Source organism: Chelmon rostratus, chromosome 17 (assembly GCF_017976325.1).
Source record: "Chelmon rostratus isolate fCheRos1 chromosome 17, fCheRos1.pri, whole genome shotgun sequence".
Classification (NCBI taxonomy): Eukaryota; Metazoa; Chordata; class Actinopteri; order Chaetodontiformes; family Chaetodontidae; genus Chelmon; species Chelmon rostratus.
In genome coordinates this window covers 17,029,825-17,050,636 of record NC_055674.1, presented here as the reverse complement: position 1 = coordinate 17,050,636, position 20,812 = coordinate 17,029,825, and the positions used below count along the sequence as shown (strand labels likewise).

General features: G+C 41.0%; 1 protein-coding gene across 2 annotated transcripts; it reads right to left on the bottom strand.

The window, feature by feature from the left end:
* Positions 1 to 322: 322 nt before the first annotated feature.
* On the bottom strand, positions 323 to 19,768 carry smurf1 (SMAD specific E3 ubiquitin protein ligase 1). Of its 2 annotated transcripts, none has more exons than XM_041956795.1 (18): positions 19,518 to 19,768; positions 11,211 to 11,249; positions 10,161 to 10,269; positions 9,577 to 9,710; positions 9,389 to 9,454; positions 9,178 to 9,253; positions 8,225 to 8,436; positions 8,041 to 8,125; positions 6,906 to 7,052; positions 6,311 to 6,536; positions 5,756 to 5,859; positions 4,399 to 4,513; positions 4,080 to 4,258; positions 3,828 to 3,965; positions 3,558 to 3,678; positions 3,224 to 3,425; positions 2,091 to 2,175; positions 323 to 1,996 (listed from the first exon to the last, which is right to left on the bottom strand). In XM_041956795.1, the coding sequence occupies exons 1-18, from the start codon at positions 19,570 to 19,572 to the stop codon at positions 1,897 to 1,899; spliced, it is 2,193 nt and encodes a 730-aa protein (XP_041812729.1). In that variant the 5' UTR covers positions 19,573 to 19,768; the 3' UTR covers positions 323 to 1,896. The 2 variants fall into 2 exon arrangements, with proteins under 2 accessions (XP_041812729.1, XP_041812730.1); XM_041956796.1 differs by having other exon boundaries at positions 2,091 to 2,166.
* Between the last annotated feature and the right edge of the window lie 1,044 nt (positions 19,769 to 20,812).

Genomic DNA, 20,812 nt, shown 5'->3' with positions numbered 1-20,812 from the left:
TGCTACTAATATGCATGCTAACAGGCAACTAGTTAGCATAGTTTAAAAAGAAAAAAAAATCACAGTACATACAGAATTGTAAAAAAGTTGCTTAAAATATTTCTGATGCAATATTCACAAGAAATAATTAATCCAAATGACTAATTATACAAACATCCTGCAGTTGTTGCGATCCCTTTTTGTAACTAGTTTATCATTTGTTCAGTGCTATATATACAGTGTGTATAAATATATATACACACGTATATATACATATAGATATTGATAGCCATATATACAAAGAACAATGAAGACAACACAAGCAATGTATTTTCAATTTAATTTCTTTTAATATAATCTTATTTACATTGTATTTTTTCATAAATGTTTAGTACATAGTAAGTTACAATACTCTTGCATCCATTACAGTGAACTCAGAACCTAGAAAATGCAGATTGAAATGATACTGCTTAACAGTCTCCAATATTCAACCTACGACAGATCCCAACTTTTTCCACATTACTTGCTCAACATTTAGGTTTTTGATTTCATTCACTTCTATGGAGGATCAATGACTGCAGAGACTTTGTTCATTCATGGTGGTCTTGAGGATGATGACTACTTCTTCTAACATTCAGGCTATGGAGAAAATTGATGGGCAGAGAAACACAAGGGCCACAAAGAAAAAAAAAGAAGATGGTGAAATGGATGATGAAACATGTATGAAAGGCTTATGAGTTTTTATTATACATGTCACATACAACCCAAGAATTCCTGAATCTGACTCCTTCTTTCCATCCTCGTGGCTCATTTTATTAAATATCCAGGTGCACGCCCTCGGACCTCTCCATAACGTCAGTAGAGTTAGATTTTAAAATTAGGGCTGGGAAGATCAATCCCTTTCACATCAAATAAATGCAACATGGTATTTAAAACACCAAAACACTAACAGTTTTCATACACTGACAAGAGTATTTCTCCGCAATAATATGAATGTTAAAAAAATGTAACAAAATTCAATAAAACCCACTTTGTGGATTACTTGAATTGCAAGTGAATTGACCCTTCAACTCTGGTAGAGGGGGTGGTGAAGAGATTAGTGTGGGCTCTTTGTAGAGCATATAGCAGCTTGGTCAGTAATCACTTAGTAATAAATAAAATATCAGAGTGGATCAGAGTGGTTGCAGATACAAACGGAAGAGACAAAAACAGAGGAGCAGGCTCATTTTGATCATTTTTACAGCGTAACCGGGTGCCATGCCTGACACACACACTCTCACTCACACTCGCACTCGCTCTCCCACCGCCTCACGTGCGCTCACACAAACACACGAACATGCACACATTCTGATACACGACAGTGGTTAAACGTGAAGCATGAACACTAGTCAGTCAATCAGCTTGTCAGACAGAGAGACAATCGGTCTCCGCCCTTGTTCTTCACACGTCTGATTTTCAAAAGTCTCTGTTCGCAGGCTCGCATGTGATTGGCAGATTCTGTCCGCAGACTCGAGTGCGTTGGGGAGTCAAATTCGCTGTGGCGGTAGACATTCTGAAGAATGACATCATAGCTTGTTAAAACTGAAGGATAAAAATGCTTCTTCAAAACATCTGAAAAATTTTTAAAATACTTTATTTTTTGTTTGTTTTTTTCTGGTTTTTTATCTCCTCCTGCTGTGCTTCCCCCTTTAACCCCCAACAGTTCGGTGGTGAAGAGGTGGCAAGAGGCCTGCATCTTCTTCTTTTGTTTGTCTTTGTGATGCTTGGCCGCTCCGTATACTCTGTGTATACTTGATATTCTGTTGATGTGTGTTTGTGTGTGTGTATGTGTGCGTATATATGTAAAATGTCCAATAGGTTGTGTGCAAGTGCAAGCGCAAATGTGACTTTGTGTGTGTTGGTTTGGTTGTGGATTCATCACTCCACAGCGAAGCCGCAGGTCTCCTCCACAGCCGTCAGCAGTTTTTCATAAAGTTTCTCGTAAGACTCGTAGGGAGGGATGTCTATCCGGTTAAAACTATGGATAGAAAAGGACAATTAGCATCAAACCAGACACTTTGGCAAAGATCAAAAAAGAGAAACCTGCATCTTCTTCTTGTATGTGTCCTTACCATGTGTGGGCCTTGGGTAGGTTGTCTGTGTTGGCGTCTATCAAATGGATGGTGAAGAGCCTTGGTCCTGCAGAACCTGTAGAACCTTACACACATACATTCTAGTTATCACTGCTCTACTCTGGTAAACAGAGCACTCATCAATCTTCAAATAGTGAAAGCTCATCAAATCTAAAAGTTTATTAAATGAGTCAGCTGATGTTTTCATTGGCATGCAAATGTGATTTAATTTACAGGACTTTTTCCAAAAATGTGTGGATGTGCATTTTAACTTCCGTATTTTGTTCATGCTGGGCATCAAGAGTGGGTGTAAAGATTCTGACCAAAACTCCCTGTCACACAAGATCCACACTCACACGCCTCTCAACTGATTTTATATAAAACACGACAGGATGCTATTCAAAATGGCATAGGAAAGAATCAAAGGAAACGTGATGCAAGCTTAATGTAGAGCCACTTGTTCGGATGCTTCTAAACCTTAATTCAGCTGTGCAATGTGCTGCTGCAGGCTATGAGTGTGTGAAACACTTTAAACATTACACTCAAAAATAGCAGAATTGAATCTGGATTAGGGGTAAAACCACTTCTAACTGGGACATACCCATCAGAAAACAATGTCTAAATGAATCTACAGCGGCATAGTTGATGAAGTGATAAGTCAAGTATTGCTGTTCTTTTGATAATCGATTAATTGCTTTAAGTGTGTCTTACATTTTTACCATTTTCTGACACTTTCTAGACAACACAATTAACTGATTAATCGAGAAAATCGATAGATTAATCACGCATGAAAATAATTGGTTGTTGTAGCCCTAAATCTATTTTTGTATAGCTGTAAGATAAATGAAGTTCATTTAGTATCTGTGCACAACTCCACGCTTTATATATTCTTGTTAAAATAGATAAACACAAGTGAAATGTGCTCAAAAGTGTACAATAATTAGGTTCAAACGTAGTAAACAGGGATTTTGCTGCAACTTTCTTTAGTTATTATGCTGCTGCTACGTGTTAGAGGTCTTTTATATCCATCCTCGGGAAGACAGACCAAAATGTTAGCATCACATGAACATAGTAGGTGGTGTGTGAACAGTAAGTGTGAGTGTGTGTGGTCTCTGAGCCAGTCCATGACCCACCCTGCAGCGCTTTGAATCCCTGCAAGGGAACCCTGGTGGAGCCCGTGACAAACTGCAGGAGGCGTCCTCTCCTCTCCTCGCTGAAGGCCTCCACTGCCTGCCAGAACCACCGCACCACGTTGCTTTCACTTGTGCAGTGCTTCAGGCGGGTGTTGGTCTTCCAGTCTGCAAGATCTATCTTCCCCAGTCCACCAATGATCAACTAGAAGAGGGAGAGGAAGTTTAGGGGCAAGCAAAGAAGGTGGAAGAATTTTTTGTTTTATCATTATCTTATTTGCGTTTATTTGAATTCGTATTTTATTGAAGGTTTAGTGTTCACAGACATCACATGTACCTCTAGTTCTTTATGGTCAAAGGGTTTGAGGAGGTGCTGGGGGATGAGCTCACTGAATCCCTTCTGTAGAGCCAGAAACTGGGCTTCAATTCCACGCATAAACCTCCAGTTCACATAAAGTCTGAAAAACAAAAAGTATACTGTAAGAAACTGGCAAAACTACTGTGCACAATAGCTCCTTCTGCAGACAAGACAAATGAAGGCAATAGTTTAGATAACACCCACAATAATAAATAAACAGATGGATCGTAACTATCTCACTGTTCTTACCTCACATATTCCTTTTTGTTTTCTTCAGTGACAGGGATATTGCGGCCATTAGGTTTGAGTTCATGTTGTAAGAATTTCCCAAAGGCATTGTGCTCAACGCAGAATGTGTGGTCAAGGACTGAGGTGATGTCGTTCTCTCTGCACAAAGAGGTTAAGAATAAGTTACGCTGAAAAGAAAAATCTCTAGAGGTGCCAGAAAGGAACTTAGAAATAGTTCATGATAAAAAGCTCTCTGATGGTTCATTTACTCACAATATCCAGACGAGGCTCTTGTGCAACTCCGGGTCTGTGGTCTCCAGGTCGTTGAGCTGGATCGGTTTGCCTAGCAGCTGTTTGTAGAAGGGCAGCGTGAAGCTCCCATTGATGTAGTGACCATGAAAAACTGCCAGGCCCATTACGCGCCCCACAAAGTGGAAATATGACAGGTGGTCCTGAAAGACAGTAACACAGACAGACAAACAGACAGTGTCAGAGGTGCTTCATGTGCACCTGTGTGTGTGTGTGTGTGTGTGTGTGTGTGTGTGTGTGTGTGTGTGTGTGTGTGTGTGTGTGTGTGTCTGCGTGTACTCACAGGGTTGATGGAAGAGTCGGGGTTGATCTGTAGTGTGTAGATATTGTCTGTGGAGTACTGGAACAGGCCGTAATAGGGGTTCAACATTTCATGACACAGCAGGTACAGCCACTCCCTACAGACGACCACATCGTTAACAAACATTCAAAACTCACAGAAAAACTTGGTAACAATCATTAGCAACTGAAAAAAAGAGTATATCAAATAGTCTGTGTCTTTTAAACTAGCAGCTTTCATGAATAGATGAAGCAATTTCACTGACATGTTTGGCCCTCTTACTGCTAAATGCAGAGTATGTATAGTAAACGTAGTTCTGTAAACAGTGAGTTTTCAGTTATTACTGCAGATCAGTGAAGGCAAAGGGAATGCTGCAAAACGGTAAATTTGTATTTGTTAGTTAAAGTCCAATTTTGATTGCAGTACTGACTTTTTCAACTCAATTGTTGAAAACATTCTAACACTGTAAAAAGAAAAGAAGATTTTCAGTGGGCACACTTTGCACACACTTAAAACTCTCTGTCAACAAGTGAGAGAGATTGCTAAGACAATGGCAGAGTGGGAAAAAAATGGCAGAGCGTTTTTTCTGAATTCTGTGTTAGGATTTAAGCACATTTTATCATCAGAAATAGTGTCTACTCATGTAGTGGATGAGTAAAATTTCAGTAATTCAATATGAAAATATTCAAAATGTAATGAATATCAATCAATTTGATGCAACATTGCACTTTGTTTTAATCAAACAGATCTTCTGCAGGTCTGCCTCCATATGGAGCTTGAACACAGCGTAAGCAGGTTTGACAGAGGCTACTCTCACGTTTGGCAACGCTCCTCCTTGTTGACGATGCTTGACCAGAAACGGAAGTAGCTTTTTCATCTTTTCCAACAGGAGATCTGACTCCTCAACGAACTCACATCTTTCATCTGCCGATGTGTTCGCACTTGTGCTAGCGTGCTGCCTCTCTCCCTCTCAGAGGACCTCTTTGACATGACTGTGCGTGAGTGTTTGTGTGTGTGTGGGAGATACCAAAACATAGCAGCATAGTTTTTCCTTTTTCTGTATTGTGGATATCATAGGGCCCTACTTTTTTTAAATCACTGATGGTGTGCAGGTATTCAACTTTTTCTTTTACATTACTAGTGTCTACCAGTATATTCATTGATGTGCAACACATTCTGTGTCAGAATTCTCATTTAACTAGAAAAGTAGATTTATGGATGCATACCTAAACCATCTGAACTTAATTTAGCAGTGAGTGAAAAGACAGACTCATGCAAACTGTGATGCTCTGAACTGTCCTGACAGAGATGGATCGCCTACAACAAACGCAGCTGCTCAGAGATGTGAATATCTAATTACCTGGCCACCCCACCATAGTCCAGGCCCTCCTCTCCCCTGAACTTCACCATCAGACGCTTCTTCAGGTCTTTGGGTCTCATCTTCATTATCTGCCGATATGACTCCTACATCCACAAAAAAAAATTTATGTAAAACAACACACACGCACGCACGCGCACACACACACACATTATCACAGACAAAAGAAACGATTAGTGACCCACAACACAGCCCTTTAGATCAGTGATGTTCTGTTAGACAGTCTATTATGATGCCGCTTTTGTGCTCCAGAGAAAGACACTGAAAGAATAGGTTGTTTTGACTCGTGTATGAGTCACGACGAGTGTGGATGTGTCTGTATTCTGAATGTAAACCTTCACACGAGCTATCCACTCCATCCACACTGCTTTCATAGCTCAACTGTGAACACATTTGAACAAATGTCTGATCTATGTGAGAGAGAGACACCGTTGTTGTCTGGTTATGTGACATTCATGGCAGAGAAACGTTGTGATTTCTTAGAGCTTTCACAAAGCTTGAGGTTTTGTCCCATCCCGGTTTGACATTTTCACCCACCTCAAATATCTCCTCTCGGGACACCTCTATGCGACAGTGCCCTGCTTGAGGCTGCTGCAGGGAAAGCTCGTGGCGGAGCAGCTTCAACTTGTGCACCAAGTCTCTCTCGTAGCGCGCCGCCACATCTCCATCTCCTCCTCCACCGCCCACTCCTCCACCTCCCACCTCCTCACCCCCCACATCCATCTGGGGGGCTTGGGAGGATTCCTTCGCTTGCGATTGCTGGCTGGAGGTGGGAAGACGTAGAGGAAGAACAGGGAGAACGGCGAGCAGGAGTTAAAGAGTAGACAGAAGGAAAAGATGGGAGAAAAAAGAGCAGACTGGATTAAACACTGTGCATTTGCCCCAGAGCAGCTAAATCTACCATAAGCCCACATTTCTGTAAATCACACGATTCAGCATCATTAACAGAGCTGATGACTGTTAGTAGGTCATGTTCAGAACCAATCTTAGTCCAGCATTATGGCTGGGAGAGATTAGATTAACAACAGATTAGTCTTTAACCACTTATTTTGTATGTGTCAGGGATGTCTGCCACCCAGGTGTAGACTGACTTTGCCATACATTAGAGGATCTCAAGTGCATGTGCCTGTACCTGATGATGGTGTGCAGGCGCGGGTCTGTGAACTGCGTGGTTCGGTTGTTGTGGTCCACAAAGTAGATCCGGCCCGACACGGTGCTTCGGACCTCCCAGCCCACTGGCAATGGCCCAAGCTCCTCGCAGCTCACACTGGCCAGGTCCCTGCACCAATAACAGGGAACCAGACTGAGCCAGCGGCACAAATCCACTGCACCAATTCAGCTTGGTGAGACTCCAGGCTTCAACCAGACCTCTTGTCTCCAACAATTCTGACCCCACATACTGTACGTTCTTTACCCCTCAACTGACCTAAACCCAGAATCCAGGGGCTGGAGGATATAACCTGAGATTTTCTCTTAATCTATTTGATTAATTAGTGCACTGGCTAAGCACTTGCTAAAAAGACATTATTTTCATTTTTTTTTAAATACATTTTTCAAAAGAGTAATTATTTCAATGACATTGCATTACAAAGACGATGTATAATGCACAACATAACCCATGTGTGGTCATTTGTAGTGTTGTTCCCTTTCATTTTTAGAACACGACACTCTTAAATACTCAATTCTGATGGCCAAAATTCAGCGATGTTTATTTCTTGAGAGACCCATGGCTGCTCAGTTACTCTGTTGCTAGGGAAGCCACAGCAACATTCAGAGACTAAAGGGGCAATCCGTTAATGTACCAAGCTCAACAACAAATTGCCAGCTAAATTTGAGTGGCAAAATATGGAGCATTTTCTGTGCATTACTTTTAATTTGTTTGGAGAGGACAAAACATTTGATGTGCGGCTGGAGAATGACATGTCCCCAGCAACAAAGACAAGAAAAGAAACTAATAAAGCTGGACCGTCAGGAGAAGTGATAATAAGGCACAAGCAACCTGAGGACACAGAGATTGCAGAGGACAGACAGGAAACAAACGCCAAGAAAAACACAGCATGGGCAATCAACGTGCTAAAAGACTTAGTGGAGCCAAAACTGGAGACAGATTTTTTGATGTATGACGCTGAACATCTAAATCAGCTGTTGCGGGACTTTTATCCATCATTATTTTATACAAAATAATAGCGGTTCTCTTTCTCTGCTGCTGTGATTCCATGTTATGCTCGGACTACACATACATAACTGAAGCGGGAGTGTGATCGTACCGTGGTATCCGAGGGTCATGCCAGGTGCTGACGCCTGTCTGTGTGTGAAGGAAGTACACCTGGCCTTGCACTGTTGTTCGCTGCTCTGTTTTTAAAAAGCAAACAGAGGAAAACATGACTTTGGGAATGCAACGTGAGAGATTTAAGAGTAACAACAAAGAGTGAAATATGAGTATAAACTGACCATATCCTTCTGGCAGGTCAGGCGGTTGGTGCCCATGAGGTCTGTTCTGAGGGGTGTGGCCATGGCCTCTTGAGTCCTGCCCTCTTATTCGCTGACTCTGAAGACGGCTCTCCTGACTCGGTGAGTCAAGCCGACAGTTACCGCCCCCCGCCGCACCAGTGGGGTCGGAGTAAGGCAGCGGCTCTTCGCTGAAACATCCCTCAAACACAGGCCTACACACACAAACACACCACTAATCAAACCACACACTATTTTCTCTGTTTTACTGGAATCACATGATAGTTGAACTGCTTTTTATTTTGAGTCGCAAAAACTGGGAGAGGATCAAACAAACTGTAATTATGACTAAGCTGATCTTGCAACGCAACAAGCACCAAAAATGAGTCTCAGTCCTACTTCACTTGAGATTCCAGCATGACAGAGAAGAGCCTCCGCCTCCAGTCTTATTAACATAAGACTGAATCTGACAGAATTTTCAGACATTAACTCCCATCTTGGTGACCTGCGATTGACATTTGTCATTACATTACACAGCTGGTTTAAGCCTGAATGCTACGGATTTTGCAGCCCCAGATCTCAACCCAGTTCAACACCTATGGGACATTTTTCGGCCAAATGTGGGCAAATCTTTAAGAACGGTGATCAATTACACAAGAAAATATCAACTGAAGCATTTAGAAATGCACTACACTTTAGGCAGTTATTTAAGTATTTTTGATTTGTTTTCCACTGTCTGAAAAGTAAATATCACTGTCACTTCATTAAGCAAAAGAAAAAGACTGCGACACTGACAGTGGCTTTTCTCCATTTATCTCTACATCTTAGAACTGAGAAAGAGATGCAGAATAATCTATGAAACCTGTTCAAACATTTTGCAACATGACAATAAGCAGTTGTTTCTGTAAATGTTACTTTACCGCGTTGGCAGCATGAACGCTTGGTGACACACTCACCCATCGTTTTCCGACAGTCCTCTGCAGTCCACCACAGGGCCTCCGCTGCCAATGCGGTCTCGCGTTTGTAAGCTCACTGGAAACAAACAGGTGGTAAAGGTCAGAGAGACGACAGTGTGACAGAGCAGGGTGGCCAGAATATGCACACGGTGAAAGAAAGGTGAGATGCAGTGCATCTGTACAGATGATGCATCTGTGTGTCCAGCCTTACCTACAATCTGGCCCCGCACTGCGTCACTGTCCGAGGGGTTCAGCTTACATAGATCTAGACGCTGGTCTGGAGGAAGAGGAGACAGGAAATGCATGGAGACCAAAAGCTTTTCAGCAAATGCTTGTGAGCATTTACGCATTTCTATGTATTTAAAATCAGAAGGCTGGACGAAAAAAGGACAAACTTACATCCTGTGTCTTTTAGCCTGCTGATAGCATTAGAAAGAAGTCGTATGCAGCCCAGGAAGCCCGCCCCCTGCCGTTTATGGATCTTTTTGTGGTTCCATATACTGATGGTGATGGAGTCTGTCTTTCCAATGTAGCTGAAAAACAGACAAACCATAAGATTCTCATGTCTAGTCCATGGTTTTCAATTGTTTGACACAATTTCTTTAATTGTGTGGTATGTTTTTTATACTGTGCAATAGTACATACACTGCATTTATCATCCATAATCCACTCATGTGTAATTCAATATTTTTCAGGCAGTAGTATTTTTCGATTGTGCAATTAAATTCAATTTTTTTATTTTTTATTCTGTATCCTTTTTAATCTTGATGTTTCTATGCCTCTCTTTTTGCCTCTCTTTTTGCCTCACTTTGCTGGCTGCAACAATTTTTACTTTCCCTGGTGTTGGATTAATAAAGTTTTATCTTATCTTATCAGTGTGAGCTATTGTCACTCAACAATTAGATGAATACTTGACAACTGCAGGAAGTATCTTTAAAAATGGATTCAGTGTTTCGGTTATGAGTGTGTGTCGGGAGACTCACAGGTCGTAGTGCTGATTCCATTTGGGGTCCAGTGTGCTCTTGACTGTGTCTGTAGAGTGGCATTGACCTGATCCGTCCACCACAACCTTGGCAAATGGATCTGGCAGGCCTGCATGCACACAGTTCAAATTAACTGTTTACATCCTCTGCATTTTATGACAAAGAAGATCAAAGTATAAAAAATATCTAAATTGGCTTGAGTACTGCAGACAACCATCTCCACACCGATGATGTTTTTCTTTTTATCCGTACTGAGTCTGTCCTGCAATCTGAAAACCTCTAACCCAATAACAGCATATCCTATTTGATTGTCAGTGTTATTTAACAGTAATCTCTGCAAACAGATATCTGCATATGAATGCATGACAAGATTTTGGTATTGGAAGGTTGCTGGTTTTCGTTTTTAGCCTGAGTGGTATTGGCCAATCATGTTTGAGTGGGCCTCAGTTGCCTGCAAGTAAACAGTCCATTTGGAGTGCAAAGAGGCAGAACACACTGGCTGAAATGCAATCTCGGCAACAACGATTTAGCTTTTTATTAGCATTTTCAAAATGTAGCTGCTTTCATAAGCACATAACTGTTTACAGATATTTGCAGAAATATCAAGTTGTTGTCGAGTTTGAAAGTCAAGTTGCTTATTGGACTGTAAACAATGACCAGCACACGGAATGGAAATCTGGGCTCTGATATCCGTTATCCGGATATCTGCTGGCAATACCGAAGCCCCGAAACAGCGCCCTGAGGCTAAATTGCCATCAGACGACAGCCAGTGGGTTCCAAGATTTAAGTAACTCTATCTGAAGTGCACAAATTCATCGTAGCATGATGAAGCTTGTGGAAATTAAGACTTTAATCCTGATAGTCTTAAGGTGACAGACTTGTTGTGGGTTGATTGCTGCCGCTGAGCAACACCAACGCCGATTTGTACACAGCATTGCTTTTCATGGCACACACAGACCCTTGTTGAAACACATTATCTCATCATGTATACCAATTGTCATAATGCAAGATTCATGCACATGAAAATGAGCACGGCGAAAAGGTACTTACGAAAGAAGTCTTTCTTTGCGAGGTTCTTGGCACATAATACTGTAAAAGATAAGATCATTATGAACAAAATGTCACACACACAAGTATGAAAATGATGTTAGTGTGTAGGCTGGTACAAATGTATGCTGGTGCACATTAAAACTGTGAGGAGGAAGAATGCTGGTCAGGATAATACATGAATGCCAGAGGATGGTAATGCGCAGGAAAACTTATGTGACATGCAGACGAGAGGGAGCAGTAAAGTATAGGCTAGTGTCAGGATCACTGCACACAGAGGCACACACATGCACACGTGCGAGCACACACACACACGCACGCGCACACACGCACGCGCACACACGCACGCACACACACACACGCACGCACACACACGCACTCACCGCCCACAGTGAGTGGCAGAACGCCTTCCCTGCCACATCATCTTTATGGATTCAGAGAGCAAAGCTCAGACTGACCAAGACTTTGTGAATTCCTGTTTCTAAGCATTTAGTGTGTTGTGTGTGTACAATTTCTGGCTATTTGTTTGCCTGTATGGTGCGAGAGCTGGCGTATGTCACTCAAGGTCAGCTTGGTGAGCACCGCTGTAACACTAAAAAACACAACTGAGCCACATTACATCAATTTTTAGAAACACAATCATGTCCAGTCACAAGTACGAATCTTGATTATAGGGCAGTGTGGGCATTGAACAAAAACAAGCTGCATGTTTGTGTTCAAGGCTGATGTAATGCACTCAAAGTGACATCAACATGAAAAAAATAATATTTACACTGCAGGTCTCCATGTCCCGTTCTAAATGTCAGCATTTAAGGCCCCATTGTTGGGAATTGTATGTGGTCAATATGTATATAAACAAAAGTGTAAAGGAAGAGTCATTTAAACCACTTTATCTGAACAAGATTACTTGTGTTCACACAAAACAGGTTTTCAGTGTCATTTTTTGCTGCAGAAGATACTGGATGGACTGGGTGGAAGTCACAACAATAATAAAATATCGAACAATGCAAACTTCAGTTTGGTTGTTTTTGTGTAGGCACAGAGCAATGGCAGTGCCACTAGCTGTTTTTGCCAATAAACAAGAAGCAAGACTTCTGCCCTGGTTGTAAACCTTTTCTTGAGGCTGCAAAGCACTATGGATAAAACTTTACTCTTGTCGTGGACCATATGGGTTTTCCAATGGCTAATGCAGATATTTAGAGAGCAGTGGCCAATGGCTGAGACCGAACGCTGATAACATATTATTATTTTGCATCTGATAAAATACAGTTTAATAATAATAACAAATAAGACACCATTACTCAACTTAAATGAACATTTATTCAAAACTAACATCATTGCTTGCATTGTGTCTGGTTGCATAAGTAGATCTACACTCTGCATGGTGCTTATTTTAAACAAAAACCGAACAGTCATCAACCGAATAAATGTCGACAGGTAAGCAAAAAGTTTTAGTGCACTTAACAGCAGCATTTATCAGCAGAGAGCAGCATCTCCTCACTTCTGAGAGTGAACAAAAATGTGTCGACTTACATGAATAACTAAAAAACAAACAATGTTAGTGCACAAAGTAGCACCCAGCAGCATTTCTGTTTTTGGTCTGATGAACATATTCGAAACTCTTTCTGTATCCACTATTTTTTGTTTAATCGGCCTTGTGAGCACAGCCATCAGCTGATGCCGATTATCTCAAAATGCCAGATATTGCTCCAGTTAATCAGCCTATCACTACTTTATTCCATAGAAAGTCACAGAATGACTGCTGAATGTTAGTGTTGTGTGTCTTGACAGCAAAACTGATGATTAATTTTAATTAAGTTCAATTTAGTTTATTTTACTCTAATATAGCAGAACATATGTCTAGAGCAGCTATGTAAATACCTCATTATAATGTCTGGTTCTCTGCGCTGGGCTGATTATTCATTCATCAACAAGTGTACAGGTGTTAAATTACCACTTGGATTCTTCCCTTAAAGCTACAGCATGTGACAATACTTCAGTAATTAAGATAGATTGCCATGTTTGGTGGCCAGAAACAAGAGACTGTGACAGGAGAATTTTAGAAAAAACCTTTGGCCCCATTTCAAAAGACACACAAAATAAAATGAAGCCCATCTAGCCAACAAGGTGGAATGTGCAACGAAATCATGCCAATCACCTTTATCCAGTTGGAGAGGGCAGATGGGCGAGGAGGGGGAGGAGTGTCATCCCCTACACTGGTTTGAATTATTGACAGTCCTCTTTCCTCCTGTGCCTTTCTACCAGAGCTTTAAACTGGGTTTCATGGATTACAATTACAAACAACTAGTTGACTGATCAATTTTGATAATCAGCTCGGAATTAGGTCATTTTTCAAGCCAAACATTTCCTGCATTTTCTCCAGTGAGGGTTTATTGCTTTTCTCTGTTCTAAATTAAATATCTTTGGCAAGCAAGTTATTTGAAAATGTCAACTCAATAGACAGACAATAATTACATGAATTATTATCACAATTAGATGAAATCAGATTAATCAAGAAAATAATGCATGGATTAACCAATAATGAAAATACTGTTGCAACCATTTGTACAATCTATGCTAATTGAGCAAAGTTGGGGTTATAATACATTGGCAACATTTCAAACCAACAAAAGCAGCTAATGATCTATTGCAACTTCTCCTAACTGATTTGCGACATCACCTGAGCTGTTATCATAGCTTTGAGGTCCAATTAAAATCTGGCATGATTTGGTTTGGCCCAGACAGCCATCTAGGAAGTTAGTCAGTCAGTCAGTGGTTTAGGATGTGGTGACTGTGTGGCGGCATAGATGTTTCTAGTGTAGCCTGGTTTATTTCCTGTGATTAACCCATCGAGAATGGCTGCAGGATATCCTTCCCTCTTCCTCATCAAACCCTTCCAGTCCTCCTCCTCCTGACTCACACATTCCATACCAAGACCTCATCTTTTCAACACAGACACAATGAAGGAAGCACAGCTAGAGAGGGAGAGAATCAAGTTTCTAATTTGCCCCTGCCTCCTCTTTCAGACAAGCAGTGGAGGAAGACTTCCTCTGTCACTGTCAATGCTTTGCTACCCACCCCCTTTCAGCCTCCAATCTCCTGCCGGAGACGAGGGACACCCCTTACTTCACCCCTCTCTTTTTCCGCCTCTTGACCAGCTCTTCTGTGGCACTGACTATGTGACAGGCCCTTTCTCAGCGTCTCAGGAAATTCCTCATTCTGCCAAGGTCACGGCTGGTAAAGACACACACAGTTACAGCTCAGCTGGTTCTCAATTCCCCCCACTGCCGCTCTCTTTTTTGGCATTTATGTCCTTCCTTTTTTTTAAAAAAACCTGAGAGCTGCAGAGAGCCAGCGGGGGAAGAATTCTATTCATCCAATCTTGAGGGAACAAGCAGAAACAGTTCAAGGGAGATGATGAAAAACTGAGCTTCTTCTGTGCCACGATAGCAGCTCCTCTAGGAACTTGAAGTCACATGTTTCGAGCACAATCAACCATCTCCCACAAACATTCTAGGGGTTTGCAGTTTTGCTCAACTGTTGCCCCATAACCACAGAGTAAGGCATCATATTTTATGATGTTATTCTAAAAAAACAAAAACAAAAAGAACAATCCTCACACAAAATCCTCAATTTGAATTAAAGATGTGCACAGATGAGTCAACAAGATTAATAAACACTGCGACCCTCGCTAGTCACCACCACAAATACTAGTAGGTTAACACAGGATAATGTGTTCATAATGCACAGTAATGTTTCCATTATCTGTAATTACTGTTATCCATTTACCAGGAACATTTGTTGAGGTCTGACATATTTAAAATTTCTCGGGTTATAATGTCTTGTGAAAATACTCAGTTAGAAATACAGTTCTAAACACACACAGCTGCTTCGCCAATGTCCGCCCTTTCTCCCACTCCTTGACCCAGTCAGTCTGTGAATTAAGGGTTTATTATGACCAAACCAGAGTTGGTGATTGTTGGAAGAGCGGACAGACGAACCAAGAAAGTTTTGATGAGTTTTATTTTGTTTTTGTTGAGTTTGAATGAAGTGTGTTTTATGATGATAAAATTTAAGTTTCTGTAAATGGAGTCTGGTGGCTTTAGCGAGAGCGATATGGCGGCTGTTTCTGGTTAAACAAAAGGGATCTTACTCTTGGACAAAAAGGTCTATCTCTGAAGATACCATTTCCATAATGTTGTCAGACACTTGACTGAGCCTGTCAGGGGCAAAAAGAAGAACTTTTAGTAGACGTTTTCGTGGCTGCAGTGCTCTCATTCAATACTGAACCAATTTCAATAGCTGGTGCCCTCCCTAAGTAATTTACCATAATAGCATTAGAGCTGAAGCAGATTTTGGGTTATTGAGTTGAATTATATTAGTGTAGCCTAATCTTTATCTATAACTCTGCAGAAATACAGGGTTTTAAACAAAATTATATGCCCCAAAAAAAAATCTCTGCAGCACTTAAAAGTTGATTTAGAAATGTCGATGTTATGTATGAAGCTTGAAGGTTGTTGTACACACACAACAAACTAAATGCTTAGAAACAGGAATTCACAAAGTCTTGGTCAGTCTGAGCTTTGCTATCTGAATCCATAAAGATGGTGTGGCAGGGAAGGCGTACTGTGGGCTAGATATTTGCCAGGTATAGGAAGTCAGGAACCATAAAACTGTAGGAGCTTAGAAGCTCATTACAACTTCTTAAATCACAGATAATGGTCGAGTTCATCTGGAGAAGATGCCAAGGTGTAGTGAACTCTCTGTTCATCAATATCAATAACTGTGATACTAAAATCCTTCTGGGGCTGACGAGACTGTTCTCTGCCAAAGTGCACTCACAGATTTAAAAGAGAAGTGACCCATGTGAGATTGCAACGATGTCATTTCCTGTCTAACCTTCTCCTTTCAGCTCCAAAAAAAAACAAAGCAGCAGCCAACGGGCACGTGAGCAAATGTCTCACCTACTTAATAACATGGCCTGCACCACCATCCAAACACACACACACACACAAACACACAGGATGACGACTGTGTCTCACTGCCACACAAATACAAAAGGCAGGTTTAATGGTCACAAGCTCACAAACCAGTTCTTAAATAAACATCAACATCAAAAAACTAAATCATTTCGTGCTGCATCAGCCTCACTGATGCGTTTGTTTGGGCAATGGTGTCACATTCTTGGTCTCTGCGTTCTTAATCTGTATGTGTATTTTGTGTGCTTTTGCGAGTGTATATGTGTGTGTTTCTGCACATGCTGCCGGCTCAGTAAGTGAGCGGATTAGAAGTGCTTATGCTGCTTCCTAAGTAAGCAGGATTCCCCACTTTCCTCTCTCTTTCTCTCTCACCCTTAGTTTGCTTTTTATAACCTTTCATTTTCTGTCTTTGGCTCTTCTTTCCTTCTGTTATTCCTCATTCTTCCACTTTTTTTTACCCATCTCTCTTTAAACTCTCTCCATCACTTTCTTCTGAGTATCCCAGGTCACCTGCTGTCCTGGTGCTGCCCTGTGTTGGCTCTTGGGCAAGTTACTGTTCAATCCGACTATCTGGCATCAAAACCTGAGCGGCACGTGTTGCTTCATGAGCAAATTAACTTTATCCTGCTGAATCATTGGTTCTTTCCTTCATTAGACTGCATTTTCCACAATAAAGCCCATTCATTTCCAAACAAAAACAACATTTTTTATACTTTCTAATACATTTATTGCCTGCATTTTGCATTGTCCTGACTATGTCCTCTATTCAAACCAGCAATGGGGGAACAACTAAACACAATCAAAACTGGGCACGGTGTTGTTTGCTAATTTTGATGAACACATTCGAAGTTTTGATTATATCGAAACATTACTTTGTTGATGCTTGCCAGGACATTGTAAATGAATACATGGTATAAAATAAACACAAATTATTAAACACAAGCAATGTTTTATCAGATAAATTACAATATTCCGATCAAGCATTCCATGCCCACTTCCAGCAATTGATACTCAAACACCGTAGGTCCAATACAAAGTCCTAAACTGGAAAGCGTGCTTCAATATAAAGTCTTGCACTGCCCATTCATATCTCACTAGATCACACAAATTAAAGATAGTGTGACATTTTTCTTATACTTAGAGCACATCTCCTTCAGCTAACTTAAGCTTATCCACAAAAAAAAAGAAAAAAAAAACAGTTAACAGAGACAGAAAGACACAACAATCACCACTTGGCTAGCTAAAACATGTCTATATAAACCCAGCGCAGTCTCTGAAATCTGAACCAGCCTGGTCTTTGTCTGTGTCCCTGCCACAGACACAGAGGCCTTTCTGATGTAGGCCAAACAACCCTCCTCTCTGACAGACTAAACAGAGTGTTGGCCAGTGGGGCAGCATTGCACTCCCATTGGCTCATTGCACATTCTTCACCCAATTAGAATTCCACTCATACCTGTGGGGGCGGGGCACAGTCAGGGGCAATAACCTTTGTTTGTACCCAAGCTGAAATAATGAATGACTGGTTTACACACATACAAACACAGACCCTTCACAGCCTAAATCATCCACACACACTTTCTCTGCTCTCTTTCATCTCGACTTATCTGAAACACAACTGTCTGATAACATACTGCATTTCAATAAAAGAATTTCTTAATGTTCTCTTACCAAATTACTTACATTATTAACTATGTTAGTACTTAACTTTTTATAATACTGATTGATGATAGCACTCTTGCTGCATTTTTATGTCTTCTTCTACTTCTACGTTGGGCTGCAACTCTAGATTTCCATTACTGATTAATCCATCAATTATTTTCCTGATAAACTGATTGTTTTTAAAATGTCAGCAGACATTCCCAGAGCCCATGGGGACACCTTCAAATGTGTTATTTTGTCTGAAAAACACGCTCCAACGCAAAGGTTTTCCATTTACTATTACATTAAATGGAGAATTACAAGCAATGTTCACATTTGCGAAGACAGAACGAGTGATTTTTTTATGCCTTGCTGAAAAATAAGAGAATAATAAATTACCAAAATCCTTGCTGATTCATTTCTGTATGTGTTATTTCTAGCTGTTTAAACTTTCTATTTTGCTTCTTGACCTCTCTTTTGAATGTTGTCTACTTTCGTTTCTATTAGCTGTTTTTAAACTTACATCCCTCACTGCATGTTATGTTAAGTGTCTGATTCTTGAAAATTCACGTACAGCATGCGGCAGACATTTTTAAGACAGCATTTCATCAACATTTAGGAACTTCGGCACGTTTTACTCAATAACACATCCATCATCACAATCATGCACTGGTTCTTCCCTCCTGCACCGGTCCATACAAACCACATGAAGAAACATTCAGCCTACCAGCAAGCCGATTTTTTGTGTTTGCTCAATTTTGAGCGAGAAGAAGGACAAGGCGTCTGCCCAGCGGCACAGAGAGGACATTTCCATTTGAATACAGGCCCCTGGGTGCCCAGTGGGGTTACATTAGCTACAGTAATAACCATTGTTCCAGCTGTGTGTGTGTGTGTGAGAGAGAGAGAGAGACAAGGAGAGAGAGGCTCCTATGTGCCTTACTGAGGAGACTCTGACCTCAAAACGAACAAAATATTTGAGTTGAGTGTAGGCTGCCCCAAAAGAGCAAACGTGTCAAGCGTCTCTAAGTAAGGATAAGTTGAACGACTGAGACATTTGTCTTGCTACAGCTGACAGAACAGCGAAATGCCAATCGATACCCATGGGTAATCTAGGCTACCATGTCAAATTTACCGACAGATTGATTTTCAGACAGGCTGTAACGCTAGTTCGACATTTGCTTTCATCCCTCGAACAGAGCTCGTCGCATTCAGGTCAAGCAACGGGTTCGGCTGGTGGTCAGCCCAAAAAATGGGTGTAGCTAGCGAGCGTTAGCGGTCAACAGTAACTATAATGTTACTATTAGCTAACGCTAGCTGGCAAAGAGGCAAGCTGGAGCGGCTGATAAAGTTTGTGAACGTGGCTTTCAAGAGTCAGTGTTTCCAGTGACCCGAAAACAGCTGACAAGCCGACTGTCTCAGCTATGAAACCCACAGGACAGGGGACAGCTTCTTGGCTGTCCTCTCGGTAATTTGGCTAGCATCAGCTAACAAGCTAGCACTTGTGCTGCTGTGTTTGCCACACAAAAACCGGATGTTTGGGCAAACAGCAGAGGCGAGAACGCGAAAGACACTTCGTGGTGTCTAGTTAGCTGTGCTAAAATCAACACTCTACAGCAGTGGCTTGAAGGTAAAACGTTTCAGCTTCAGTTAAAACATGCACCGTAAGCGCTTTCTTTCGGTCGCGTTTTTTTACCTGTCAGTCGGATTTTGATGCTGGACCCGTTCCTCCGAGTCCCAGGATTCGACATCACTCCGGGAAAAACGATCACACAAACTTCCCGTTGGAGTCTCCCAAAAGCACGGTTTCACCACTTAATGGGAACGCGAATAACTTCAATTTAAAAACATGCGGTTTGTTTTTGTTTTCCTCACGGATAAAAATGTATTATTTCATCGCAAAGTCCTGCGCTCCTTCGAAATCCAACAACACGAGAGAACATTTTCTGGCAGGCTCAAGCACGTACTGACGTCATGTCCTTAACGGGTATAACCTTACGTGCTCGCGTCTGGGAAGCGTGGGCGTGCCCGTGAGGATCTTCATCCACGGAATCCCACAGACTTGCCTTTGGCGTTTATTTTTGGTAATGTATCCTACATTGTTAAGAACGACAAGTTCCCTTATTATCTATGTTTATTTGCAGTAGTTAACAATGTTTATTGTTTTCATGAATTGCAAACAAAGACAATTATACTATAAATATATTTTAATGAAAAATACAATAGGCTATTAGCAGATAAGATGGGAAATCAGTGATCACAGTAAAATGAAATTTTGTTCCTTTGACATGTAAATAGTCACTCATACCTTTCTCAAATTCCAGCTGTTTAAGATAGTATAGATTTCTTTTCTGCTTTCTCCCAGCTCTTTGATATTCAGTCTCAAAACATATATAATAACATAAACATTTTTAATCTATCTAATCTCAATTCAAACTACTCCAACAAGAAATAAATTTCAGTTGTTTAGGTTCTCATCAGTAATCTCTACATTCAAAAGAGCTTGTTGTTTGTCATTGCTGCCTACATTAACCCTCCCATACACTGATTCAGAGTTTTCCGCTATTTAAGTGATTTAAGTAAATTTGAAAAACAGAGAATTGATTTAAAAACTCTTCCAATAATGTGTTCAGGTGTCAGTGGAAACCTCCAACACACAGACTTCAGTATCAGTTTACAAAGTTATGAACTTCTTCCTACAGGTTTGTGATCAGGTAGATCAAAAGAGAGCAACAATAAGACCACATGGTCTTCGTGAATAATATGTTGCGATTTAATTGGCTTGATTTTAGCGGCCTCTTGGAATAAAAGGTTGACAGTGTTTGTATTTAAATTAATTGTCCCCAACCAAAGTTTTGTTCCAAAATCTGTGTTGAAAGTTGATGGGATGCCACTCCATTGAGTCAATGCTGAGATATTTTACAGGATAATGGAAAACTTTGATCTGCTGGTGGCTCTATGGGAAAAGTCAGGGGATCACGAGAGTGATCA

Coding starts and splice junctions, on each gene's coding strand:
- smurf1 (XM_041956795.1), bottom strand. CDS start 19,572: ATGTCGAATCCTGGGACTCGGAGGAACGGGTCCAGCATCAAAATCCGA. Junction 8,126..8,224: donor TGACCTGCCAGAAGGATATG/GTCAGTTTATAC, acceptor TTTTAAAAACAG/AGCAGCGAACAACAGTGCAA. Junction 1,997..2,090: donor CTACCCAAGGCCCACACATG/GTAAGGACACAT, acceptor TTCTATCCATAG/TTTTAACCGGATAGACATCC.